Raw genomic sequence first — 12,817 nt, 5'->3', positions numbered from 1 at the left:
GAAGAGGGCACCAGACCTCTTTACAGATGGTTGTGAGCCACCATGTGGTTGCTGGGAATTGAACTCAGGACCTTCGGAAGAGCAGGTAATGCTCTTTAACCACTGAGCCATCTCTCCAGCCCCAAAGTTTTAATATTTAAAAAGTGGTAAATTATTTTATTGAAATTAAAGTCTGTTGCTTTGCAATGTGCATTAAGACCAGCAGCAGCTCGTGAGCCTTTAAACATGTGGAAGTGATGGATAAAAGGAGATGAACGTGTGGAGAGAAGAGAGGATTTTTTTGAAAAACCGCCCTGGCTTTATGATGTTTAATGTGAAGACTCACTTTGAGGTCATTCATATTTGGTTTTGGAATCTAGCTGTGGGTCTCACTAAGTCTGTACCCTTAGTCAATTTGTAATAATGTGGAGTCTAAATAAATAATAAACCATATGTGTCACATTTCCTTATTTGTAGAGTAAGGACGATGCTCTTTCCTAACTTTACCCTCTGGCTCTTTTCCTAAGAGTAAGGAGCAATCATACATGTGAAGACACCTTGAGGTGAAGGACTGTTCGTTATTCCACCTGCTCGCTCTGACTGAGTAGATGATCCTCTGAAAATGGTTTAAGTATTATGGATTGCTTAAATGAAAAGGGGTATTTTGTTCCCATTACGTTAATAGTGGACCATTAAAGACTGAAAGGCTCATAAAAATGCTGAGTTGTGTGTATTACAAATGGAAGGGTTTAGGGGACAGACCTACATACTGCTTATGATCTACATAAGATTAATTTTGTACATCTCTGTTGTATCTAACCCAGAAGACCTCTTCAGCTTCCATAAACAATTGTTCAAAACATTGACTTAATTTGGTCATGGAAAGAAACAACTTTGCAATTAGACTGATGGAAAACAATCTGAAGTCTGTTCTTTAACATAGGAATGTATTGCAAGAGGAAATCTGGGGAAGGAGAGGAGGTAGGAAGGCAGAGGACATAGGCAATGGGTCGAGCTTCTTGTCTGATCAGGCAGAGACAGATGTGATTAGTTGAAGATGAGTTTCAATTGAGCCAAGTATAGTGGAGTGAAGCTGCCTGAGTCAGCGCAAGAAGTGGAGGTGCAGGCTTCTAGGTCTTGTTGCAGAGAGGTTCATTCCGACAGCACATAATTTGCATTCTTGTTCCGTGAGAGAAGAGGTTCATAGATGGGCACATGTTCTCACACCCTTGAACCATGAACTGGAGTTTTCCACCTGAAAGAAGAATCAGACTGGCATTAACAGAAAGCTGTTTTCTCCCAGCCTTATCCTTTATCCACGGTCCTGTGTTCCCATACAGTGATGACTAGGACTTCTGTGTGTAGTTTCCTGTTCCCTGCTTTTTGTCTGCTTTATCAGCTGCCCATTCCTCTTGTTTGTATCTTCATTCTCTTCCTCTCATTGTAACGTTTTACCACGCTCATTATTTTCTCCTGACCATGCTACTCTGCTGCCATTATCCTTCCGCTGCAAACCTCTAGCGAGCTGGCTAGCCTCAACTTCTCATTCACCTCTGAACCCCAGGTACTCAGATTTAAACTTTGCTCCCAAAGATGCAGTAGAAAAATTCTCTAGCCATTTTCCATGCCTTCCCCCCTACCATTTCTGCATGAACTTGATACTCCTTTCTTGACCTTTCTCTGGCAAGGTTTCCCCTAATTTTCTGTCTTCTATTTTCTGAGTCCAGTTATCTCTACCGACCCAAGTCAGGTCCTCTTTCCACTTAAGTCATAATCATCGTGCAGATAATACAGCTAAAATTGACCTGTCCCAAATGGAACTCTGCCATCCTCCCTGTACCTATTGCTTTCCTGATTAACCTTACTTGGCCTTTGAGAGTCTTGGATAATTTTGCTTTGGCCAATCAGCCTTCCTCAATTTATTTTCTTCTACCTCTTGACTTTCCAAACCCCAAAGAACTGTTGTGTTTCCTGTATACATCCTGTATTTCTGATTTGACTTGGTGTTCATTTTTAGCCTGTCTCTGCAGAATGACCCAATCAGTAGTTCTCTTCATTTCTGGTATTTCATTGGTTCAAAGTGAACATTAAAATTTTTATTTAGTATTGTTAACATTGTGTGTGTGTGGCCGTGTGCTTATGAAGCTCAGAAGACAACTTGTAAGAATTGGTCTCCTGCCATGTGGGTTGCTGTGATATAATTCAGGTCCTAGGTAGGTTTAGTGGGCAAGCACCTTTACTTACTGAGCCGTCTGGTGGGTTCAGAGCATTAGGAGTTTAAAAGCTGCTCAGGTGATTCTAATGTGTAGCCGAAACTGGGTAGTGGATTTTACATTTTTTATTTTTTTTAAAAAAGACCCTCTCCTCTCTAGACTTACCTGTTTTCCTTTACCTTCTAGCACTCTGTGCTTTGCCCCCTTTCATTTCTTTAGACATGGTTTTGCTATATAGCCCAGGCTGGTCTTTTGAACTTAATTCTCCTACCTTAGTCCCTCAAGTACTGAGAAAAGACACACATCATCTTGCCACTTTTCTCTGTAATATGTTAAGACCACAGTCTTTCTGTACACTTGTTTTTGATGCATCCTTCTGAAAGGCTTGCTTGTGATCTTTGGTGTTGATGTTTATTCAGTGATGGTTAACTGTACAATTATAGAAACATAGGGAGACTATTTCTTTCAGTGGATTGGACAAACCAGAGCCAGGCAGTCCGGTTCATGGAATGGAAGTAACCAAGATCCCTTGTTTTGGAGATGAATCCTAAGTATAAGTTTTGAGAGATGTGAGAATATACACTCAGCTTTGTTAGCCTGTGTACATTGGTCTGTAGACAGTTGTTGAATAGTTTAGTGTCTACATTGTGCTGTGTCCTAGGAATATATAGTCACGAACAAACTAAACAGTTCTGACTGTAGTCAGTATAGAAGTAGCTTAAGGAACAACTTAAAGGTTTCTTTATTCTGAAGAAAGCCTTTTGTCAGTTTCCCTTTTTTCTTTTTCTTCCCTCAAGAGTCTTACACTCATCAGTACCTAGAATTCTGCTCAGTCCTTGAAGGAATGAAGTCTTCTGAATTCCCAAGTTCATTGATCCCTATTGCCCCTCCCCCCCACGCCACCCCATTTTTATTTAAAAGATAATTGCTGTGCTCTCTGGTAGTTTTATCCCTACTACCTTCAAAGATCTTCTTTAACATGCACTGCTGGGAATTTTGAGTGGTGCATATTCCTTCTCCACGAAGACATTTTCCATCATCATTCATATAGGAACATGTGTGGCAATTTATTGCTACGTCTGAAATTTGAAAAAAAAGCCTATGAAATTTCCCGACAGACCACTTAGTTGAGTCACACATATAGGGAGTGGGGGTTGCAAAAAGTACACATATTTCTTAGTTCTTTTGGGGATTGAACTTCTATTGCCTTATAAATGCTCTGCCACTGAGCTATAACCCCAATCTCTCTCCCCCTATTAACTCCGCCCTCTCCTTTTGGTTATTGGAGACAGAGTCTTGCTAAATTGCCCAGTGATGAGATTACAAGTGTGGACTACCAGGTTCCCTTTCTGAGTAAGAAGAAATACTTTTACTTTGTAAAATTGTTACTGATGAATACTAAATTTATCTGAGTGACTTTTACTTTATAATCCCGTTGGCTTCTTGAATTTATTGGCTTCTTGAATTATAATGCCTTTCTATGATGTTTTACTTCATAAAAGAAAACTAAGTAACTGAATGTTTGTCATACTCTCCTGCATCCCAAGACAAACACACTTGCAGCCAATTTAACTAGTAAGCCATACTAGAATGCTAGAATGTTGCCAGCCCTGTAGAGTGCATTTTCTTCCCCTCCCTCCCTTTTCCCTCCTTCCTTCCCCCTCCTTACCTCTCTTCTCCTTTCTCCCTCCCTTTTTCTCCCTCCCCTCCCTCCTTTCCTTCCTTTTGTATGTGTATTTGAGACAGAGTTTGAGTATTTAGCCCAGTCCGACCTCAACCTCAGCTTCAAAAGTACTGAAATGACAGACATGAACCATTGGGCACAGTTTGTATTTTCAGACTTATCTTGGTCAGTGACAACATTCTGAAATGCTCTGTGTCCTTGTACTACCTCTAGTGCTAAGTCCCTAGAAAAAAGCATAAAGAAGCAGAGCAAAGAAAGAGCAGGAGCTTTAAGCAGACCTAAGGTTAACTTACTACTTTCTCGAAATGTGACTGACATTGGGATAATAGTTTCACCTTACTTTACGCATCTAAAATTTTAGAGTAATTAACATAATTGGGTGAAATGAAATATTTGTATTGAATAGTAATTTGAGACATCAAACTTTAGATTTTTCTTATGTTTCTACTGTGAATGGGGCATATATGGAGGTCGGAGGTCAATTGGGAATCAGTTTTCCATAATATGGGCCTTGGCTATTGATTGAACTCAGATTGCCAAACTTGGTCATAGATGTCACCACTGAGCCATCTTGCTGATCCTTCATAAGTTCTTATGAACTATGGGGTTGGAGAGTCCAGTAGCATTTTATATTGGTGATATTTTTCTTAAAAGTTCTCTAGGGGTTGGAGAGATGGCTCAGTGGTTAGGAGCCCTGGCTGCTCTTCCAGAGGTCCTGAGTTCAATTCCCAACAACCACATGGTGACTCAAACCATCTGTAATAAGATCTGATGCCCTCTTCTGGCCTGCAGGCAGAACACTGTATTCTTAATAAATAAATTATTATTTTTTTTTAAAAAAAGGTTCTTCAAATTGTGTTACATTTAAGGCCTCATGGAACCTGGAGAATGCTCCCTGATACTGTGAAGAAGCAGAGTCTTTGACAGAGCCGTTTGTGATATATTAATGATTCTTTTACACTGCTTCTCTAAAACTGAGTTCCTTACATGTTCCCCCTCACCACCTCTCTTTCTTCCGTACTGGAGATGGTGTTGATCAGTTAGTTGCCTAAGCTTTTGTTGAACTATGTAGCCCGGGTTGGCCTCAACCTCTAGTCTAAGACGAATACCGTTCCATTGTGACTTACCTGAAGATGTGCTTGGAAATGGTGTGCTCATACCCTGTTCGTTCTTTTCGCCTGAAGTTGCCTCGGCAGCCGACTGTTCACCCACCTCTTCAGTCTTTTCTCCTGAAACTTGTTCAGCTGAAGATACTTCTGAAGACTGTTCGCTTGGCTGTTCTGAACCTTCGCTTGAAGTGTGCTCGCCCGAATTCTGCTCTCCTGTAATATGCTCGCTTGACATGTGCTCACCTGAAACATGTTCTGAAGACTGTTCTCCCGAACTGTGCTCACTTGAAACATGTTCGCCTGTAGAATGCTCACTTGATTCATGTTCGCTTGAACTATGATCGGTCAGAGTTCTCTCACCTGAGGGGGTTTCGTATAGAGATTCGGCATCTGACGGGTTTGTGAGTGAGAAATACTCACTTGAAAGTTGCTGGACAGAAGCTTGGCGGTCTACAGACTCAAAAAGCTCATCAGGCTGACCTGGTGGTGCTCCTAGGAGGGAGAAGAGGAGAACGGTGAAGACGAAAGAGCGGGATCAAGACTGATTTCCTGTGGAGCCGGACGAAAGGGATGTTTTCTGGAGAGTCTAGATGAGACACTTAAAGATAGTTTAGATGTTGGGGCAAACCATCTAATTACTCCAGGATATCAGGAAAGACAAAAGTGTTTAAACAAAAGTTTGGAGACCACTTCCGAGACTTAAAGACACAAGAAGTACATGTGGGATTCTCTCACCTGAGCATGACAAACACAAAGGGAAGTGAATGTCGCTACCGAACAGAACCTGAATCAGAAATCATCCCTCCCTCATGGCCTCAGTAGTCAGCCACCAACCTTTCCTCCGCTTCCTCTATGCTGAAAGACAAGGAGACCAGAAACAGGGAGGGAGAGAGAGAGAGAAGGCAAATAGTCCATCTACTCCACAACCGGGTCTGGGTGTGAGATCCTGGCTGGCTTCATACTGCAGAAATTTTCTTGCTTCCTCTTCTCGAGTGCTGGAGTTAGAGGTGCCACAACCGCCTGGCACAGGTAGCTTTCAGTACTGAGTAATTCCATCCTAAATCGAGGTTAGGTCCTTTTCTGGTGCTCATGATAGGACGCAAGGGTTTCACTCAACTTTAAAGTTTGGGTAGGGTAAACTTTAAACTAGAAAGTTTAAAGCACAAAGTTAATCTACCAAGATTACCGGATGGGATTTGAGTTATACTGGTAAAGTGCCGTCTCACCAGTCATAAATGCTGAAGGAAGCAGAAGCACGTTAGGCCAGTGGGCCTAGTTACATCTGTAACTAGGAGAGATCAGTTGATATAGGAGTCCTCAGAACTGCTCTTGTTTAGTTAACTCTTGATTCCAAGTCAGGTTGATTTGGTTAACTAAGACTAGTCTTTCTTGGGGGAAAAAAGCCCCTTCTGCTATCCACCCAGGATTTGTGTTTAAAAAGAACTCTTACCTTTAGCAAATCCAAGCAGATAAAGACTCAGGAGGATTAATTTCTTCATTTTGATTGAGGAAAAGAGAGCTCTCTAGTGTGACACACTCAAGAGCTGAGAAGAAACTGAACAGACACTCCCAATGTTGAATCAGAACCTCTGGGAGTTCTAGAATTGAAGAAACAACCTGCGTGTCCTCACAATGGGTGTGACTTAAGTTAATGTTGAGGGAGGCTGGAAAGTAACCATGGCGATGCTACTAGTGCAGGAAGGGCAATGAGTATTTTCTCTGTGTAGGATGGTGTTAGGGGCAGCTTCAAACACACACACAAATGTTTAAAAGGTAGTACTTTTTTTTTTTTTTGAGGGTTGTCAATTGTGTACTGTAGTGACCTGGTTAATTTCCCTTTGTCTAAGTAAATATTTCATGGCTCTGGGCTATACTCTGGAAGACTGATCTCCACTGAGATTAGCTGGGTACAGTGCCATAGGGCTGAGTGTTTCCACGTCAGATGTCTTCTTGGGTATCCTTTCTCCCATGACCCCAACTTTGACTAGGTCATAGTAACACGTTTTTGCTCTTCCTATTCAGTTTAGGGATAATAGTGATTTCCAGCTTCTAAAGTCTACATGCCCCAACTTTCCTTTGTAAATTTTCTGTGATCTCATGCACTTCTGAGAATAGTCTTTGCATATGTACTTGTAAAGGCATGATTTATAGGAATCACATGGGCAATTCAAATGGTAAGAACTTAGAAGAGTATAATGATCAAGGGATGCTTAAGTTGACCTGTGACTTTATCTAGGTGCTAGCCAGGCTGAATAGATGTGGAGAGACATCGGTTTGCTATAAAACTACAACTCAGAGTGGCAGAGATCCTCTAGCCACCATCTCTTGCCCTTCCCTGTCCCACTTTTTGGAGCCACTCTGTTCCATGTACCACTGAATGTTGGACCTAAAATTAGGTCCATTTCTGTTATAATTATTTCCCACATTGGACTTTAAGCTCTCTGAAAGTAGGGACCTTCACCATTGTAGTCTTAGTACCGGGAAGCATGTTGGTTACATACTAGGTATATAATAAATTTTGAGTGAAAGAATGAATACCTTAGCTTTTCTGGATCTTCCTCTGCCTCATAGAGGAGAATCTATTGAGAACTAGATAGGCCAGTTTATAACCTGGATCATCTGAAGAAAATGGTCCTTCTGGGGTCAAACCATTTCGAAGGTAAATCAAGGAGGCATGTTCTCTTGCTGATGCCACTCCAGACATCAATATGTTACCAACCTTAGGAAGGGAATAGCAGACTGGATATACATTTATTAGTGTTTTGAAGCTACATTTATTCATTATTTTTTTCTGGCCTTGAGGTTAAAGCCCAGAGCCTTGAGCATGCTAGCTAGTGGCGTACTGACTGAGCTTCAAGCTCCTCAGCTCTACGGTGTGACACATGAAAGGAATGAGAGCCAACAGCTTTAGCATGTATGTAGAAGGGAAAATCTCTGTGCTTGGGGACTGGCGACACATCAAGCAGATGTACCCTGTAGCTAATCAGTATATGTGGGTTGCTACACATAAAAATGCTGCTCAAAAGTATGACTTCTTGGCCTATCCACCAGACCCAAATAACTGTTTTAGGTATTCCCAACCCCCTCTCCATTAAAAGAGAGGTATGTCATTTGGTGAAGGGTCTAGTGCACGGAGCACAAGGTATAGGGTTAGGAGCAATATAAGACATATTGACATCTGGAGGATTGCATATATTTTAATACTGAATCAGGGCAATTGCAGTTTCTTTCCTTCCCAACTTCTTGAATACTAGTGGGCTGGCCCTACCAACACATACCTTTTGAGATATTGGGTTGTTCCAGAGGAAAAATCCTTTAGAATTTGGCATTTGACTAAATTCCAGTTTAGTAACTGCTTGTTAGCCTGGTGTGAAGCTTGACTATCACCCGCCCTGCCCCCAGTGGCTCTTCAGAGCAAGTATCCAGTGGGAACACATGGTTCAGAATCACCACACAGTTAAGAACAGTCTCCGACATGAAAGAATCCAAAATACAGAAACTGTATCACAAACAGGTGAAAAGGTCTTCAAATACTATGTTCTTAGTATGATTTCTAACCACAAGAGATAAAAGAGGCTCTGAAAAGTTTACAGAGAAGATCGAGAAAGGAGTACTAGCATTACAGTTCTCAAAAGAACATAGGAAAATAGGCAGAGAATAGCTTTTAGGAAACTTTTTTTGGGGGGAAATTATAAACCAAATTTCTTTAGTCAATTTAATTGGAAAAGAGAATAGTAGTCTTTTCAGAAAAACAAAGTCTCGAAACAAATGGGTTTGGGTGTTAAGAGGAACACCGGCCTCTTAGTTTGAGAGGGTAGGGTTTGTTCATCTAGCTAGCCTGAGAGTAGGTATTTGCTGACCCTGTCAGAGGCCTGGATGTCTGAAAGCAAGAGTGTGACATTTTTCATCCTTCCACTTGTTCTTGTTCATAGTCAGCAGGTGGCAGCACCTACAGGGAGTCAAGGTTTTCTATTGCTGTGTAACAACTGCTCACAAGTTTAGCCACTTCAGGTAACCCCCAGTTATCTCACAACTCTGCAGGTTATTGGGCTTAACTAGGTTTTCTGCACACAGTCTGTGAAGCCAAAATGATGGTGTCCAGGGATAAAGCACTGGGGCAAATAACCAGAAAATTAACTTGGGAGGGAGGAAAAGATCATGGTCTTCATGTGCCTGAGGCCACACTCCCATCCCTCACAAGCTCTGGTTTCAGAAGAGGTCTTAGGGATGAGTAATGTCTTCCTGGAGCATAAGGGGGCCTTGCTGTTCAAACTCTATTCATTCATCAGTCTCTACAGGATGATATTCTAAATGATGGCCTGATTACTCATCTTCATTTTAATATTTTATCCCCTTTTAGCAAATGAAGGATAAGAGAGATTAAATATCCTGCCCAGAATTGCGAAGTGAATGAGGGATAGTTGTGAAACACTATACACAAAATCAGAACTGACTTCAGAGCCCAAGGTATTTTCCTGTTTTATTTCTTTTTTAGTTAAGCCCTGTCTCCTAAATGTTACTGGGATTTCACTCTTGCCACCCCTGTGATCTCTGACAAATGAATTCAGATAAATCATAGAGAACATTTTTTTTTTAAAAAACAAATGTATTGGAGACCAAAGTGAGGAATCCTCTAGAGATGAGAATGGGGCAGTGACTTAGAAGGGCTCTTGCTAAGGAAATCATTATGACAATGGACAGTTGCCAAAGGGACCCTTGACAGTCTACATGGTTAGTCAACTTTATACGTTTTTCTAAAGTCTCCGGCCTCCTTTCTTTGCGATTCTCCACGTGTTTGGTTCCCATTGACACTGTCAGTTTTGCAAGAGAAAAAAAGTGGTGATGAAAGGAGGAGGGAGTGTCACTAAAGGTCTCCTTGGATTGTAGGGCACCATGGGAAAGGATGGGTTGTTACAGAAGATGAGGAAGATGGGAGGAAGATGAGTTTGTTTTTGTTTACAAAGCCCAGGGAAGGAAACGTTCTTCTTTCCTAGTAAGACCTGAATGTTTCTTTATAAGTTAATTTTTGTTTCTCTTTGATAGTTTTTTGTTCTGTTAACATTATTATGTCCCTAAACCCCAAAGGCCTCCAATTCTCCAGTAGTTTAGGGAGCTACCACTCAGAAATCACTGTGGATCCAGGAATCAGAATTTGTGTCACTTGAATTCACATTTATAGAGACTGAACTTCTTTTTTTTAAATTTATTTATTATGTATATAGTACTCTGGGATGTGTGCCTACATGCCATAAGAGGGCACCAGATCTCATTACAGATGGTTGTGAGCCACGATGTGGTTGCTGGGAATTGAACTCAGGACCTCTGGAAGAGCAGCCAGTGATCTTAACCTCTGAGCCATCTTCCCAGCCCTGAGACTGAACTTCTTGTGTGGGAAGTGTAAGCGCCATTGCAGAAGAGGCCTCCTTAGGGAGCTGCAGCCCCAGCTCTGGCAAAAGGAGAGAAACTGTGTTTCTATACACATGAAGGTACTGGAAACCGAGGACTGCATGTTCGGGACACACTGGATCAGCAGCAGCCCTGTGCCTTGACCTGCTGCTGCAGATTGCTGTAGTTTAACCGCTTTACATGCTATCAGCAGGCCAGAGGAAGGTGGTGGAGAGCAGTTGCATGGGCAGAGCATCACTGGCATGAGTGGACACCCAGTTGTGTGTGTGGGGGGGGGGTCCCTTGTTGCTAAGCCCTTAGATTCAAAAGCTCACTGCCTTGGTTTTCCTATATTCTTGAGACATTATGAAATAGAAATTGGTAAAGAAAGTGGATTATTTGCAGTTTGGCCAAAGGAGAGGCTGGGTGGGGAGGGAGTGCATTTAGGTAGTTTATGACTTTGGCCATCTTACAGTTTATAGAAAGCCATGAGACAGACTAGTAAGTGCTTGTCTAGCATGCACAACACCTTGGGTTTAATCCCAGCACCACATAAAATAAGTCAAGAAAATGTACAGTGGAAATCATCACTAGTTGTTTATCTTGGAAGAATGAATATTGTCTTGAAGACAAGATTGAGGAAATGTTGCATTCAGACAGCGATAAAGCATGCCTGTAATTACAGCACTTGAGAAGTAGAGCTAAGAGAATCAGAAGTTCAAGGTCATATACTCTGGTACACAGGGACTAAAGGCCCTGATTAATAATAATAATAATAATAATATAGAAAAACAATCAAAAGCACATTTCATAAAATGTGAGATATAATCAAGAAACCAAACCTAAGAATCCATAGAGTAGAAGGACTTGAGATACAAAAAGGCATCAAAGACATACTTAATGAAATTATAGCAGGAAACTTCCCAAACTTAAAGAATATGAACAGGTAAATACTTGAAGCATTTAGAACTCCAAATAGACATAAGCACACAAAAAGCCTCTTCATGCTACACCATAGTTCAAATGCCAAGGGTATAGACCAAAGAAAGAAAATTAAAAGGTGTAAGAGAAAACTATAACTTAGAAAAGCAAGCTCACTGAAATTATAGCTGGCTTTTCTGCGGAAATCCTAAAACCAAGGAAAACATGGAATAATGGATTAAGTCCCTAGAATAAATAACTGCCAACTAAGGTGACTGTGACCACCAAAGCAAGCATTTAAAATTGGAGAATCCTGCCTCCGCATCCTCCAGCAAATTCTACCCGTGTGCACCACCACACTTCCAACAGTTGCCGACAGTAATCATGTCTCATTGTCTATAGCCCTATTGTTCGAGTTCCGACAGATTTTTAATTAGCCAGGTATTATGTTCCCAGGCCCTCTCTTCTGGCCAAAAGTATTAGGAAGTATGTAGCAAAAATAATAAAAACCCAGAGACAGGAAATAAACAAATAAAATTGGAGAATTGATGAACTCTCATAATAGCACAACCTATAGCAACTCCTGACTACTATGCCAGCATTAAAGGAGACACTTGAAGGAATCCTGCATAGGGAGCTCAGGAAAGAATCCATTTCAAGAGAGGAATAAATCAATAATAATTAGAAATAATCTGTGTCTTAGTTAGGGTTTCTATTGCTGTGGCCAATACAATGACTGAAAAGCAAGTTGGGGAGGAAAGCATTTATTTGGCTTACACTTCAACATTGCTTTTCATATTGAAGGAAGTCAGGCTAAGACCTCAAACAGGGCAGGAACCTGAAGGCAGGAATTGATGCAGAGGCCATGGAGGGGCGTTGCTTACTGGATCACTTCCCCAGACTTGCTCAGTCTGCTTTCTTATAGAACCCAGGACCTCCAACCCAGGCATGGCACCACTAACACTAACTGAGAAAATGTCTTACAGCTGCATCCCATTGGAGGCCTTTCCTCAACAAAAGCTCCTTCCTCTCTGATGACTCTAGCTTGTGTCAAGTTGACACAAAACCAGCCAGTACAATCTAACATGTTCACCTCATTAAACCAGTAAACTCTTGAGAAAGGAAAGAAAAATTAAAATCAACAAGGAGAAGAATCACGGAATCAGCAAATACATCTCAGTAATAACCCCAACTTAAAAATGGTCTCAAGATATAAATGTAAATCATCTGCAAGAAATTGACCCCCTGACACCTGTGAAAGGAGGGAAAATGAAGTCTTAAAGCAAGCAGGACTAGCCATATTTCTATCAGTCAAAGTACACTTCAAGACAAAATTAGTCAAAAGAAATAAAGGTCATTGTTTTACTTTCTTTTCCTGTTGCTGTGATAAAAACACTCTGACAAAAGGAATTTAAGGTTGCTGGAGAGATGGCTCAGCAGTTAAAAAGATTTGCTGTTCTTGCAGATGACCCAAGTTTGAATTCACACCGGATAGCTAACAACTATCTGTAACTCCAGGTCCAAGG

At 41.2% G+C, this 12,817-nt stretch overlaps 1 protein-coding gene across 1 annotated transcript; it reads right to left on the bottom strand.

Moving 5' to 3' along the window:
- Positions 1 to 907: 907 nt before the first annotated feature.
- Positions 908 to 6,574, bottom strand: LOC101988684 (acrosomal protein SP-10). Its single transcript, XM_005347033.2, has 4 exons — positions 6,436 to 6,574; positions 5,004 to 5,477; positions 3,152 to 3,271; positions 908 to 1,234 (listed from the first exon to the last, which is right to left on the bottom strand). The coding sequence occupies exons 1-4, from the start codon at positions 6,482 to 6,484 to the stop codon at positions 1,110 to 1,112; spliced, it is 768 nt and encodes a 255-aa protein (XP_005347090.1). The 5' UTR covers positions 6,485 to 6,574; the 3' UTR covers positions 908 to 1,109.
- Between the last annotated feature and the right edge of the window lie 6,243 nt (positions 6,575 to 12,817).

Source organism: Microtus ochrogaster, chromosome 5 (genome assembly GCF_000317375.1).
Source record: "Microtus ochrogaster isolate Prairie Vole_2 chromosome 5, MicOch1.0, whole genome shotgun sequence".
Classification (NCBI taxonomy): domain Eukaryota; kingdom Metazoa; phylum Chordata; class Mammalia; order Rodentia; family Cricetidae; genus Microtus; species Microtus ochrogaster.
Note: the sequence above shows the minus strand (reverse complement) of the source record. Positions and strands in the feature narration are given on the sequence as shown.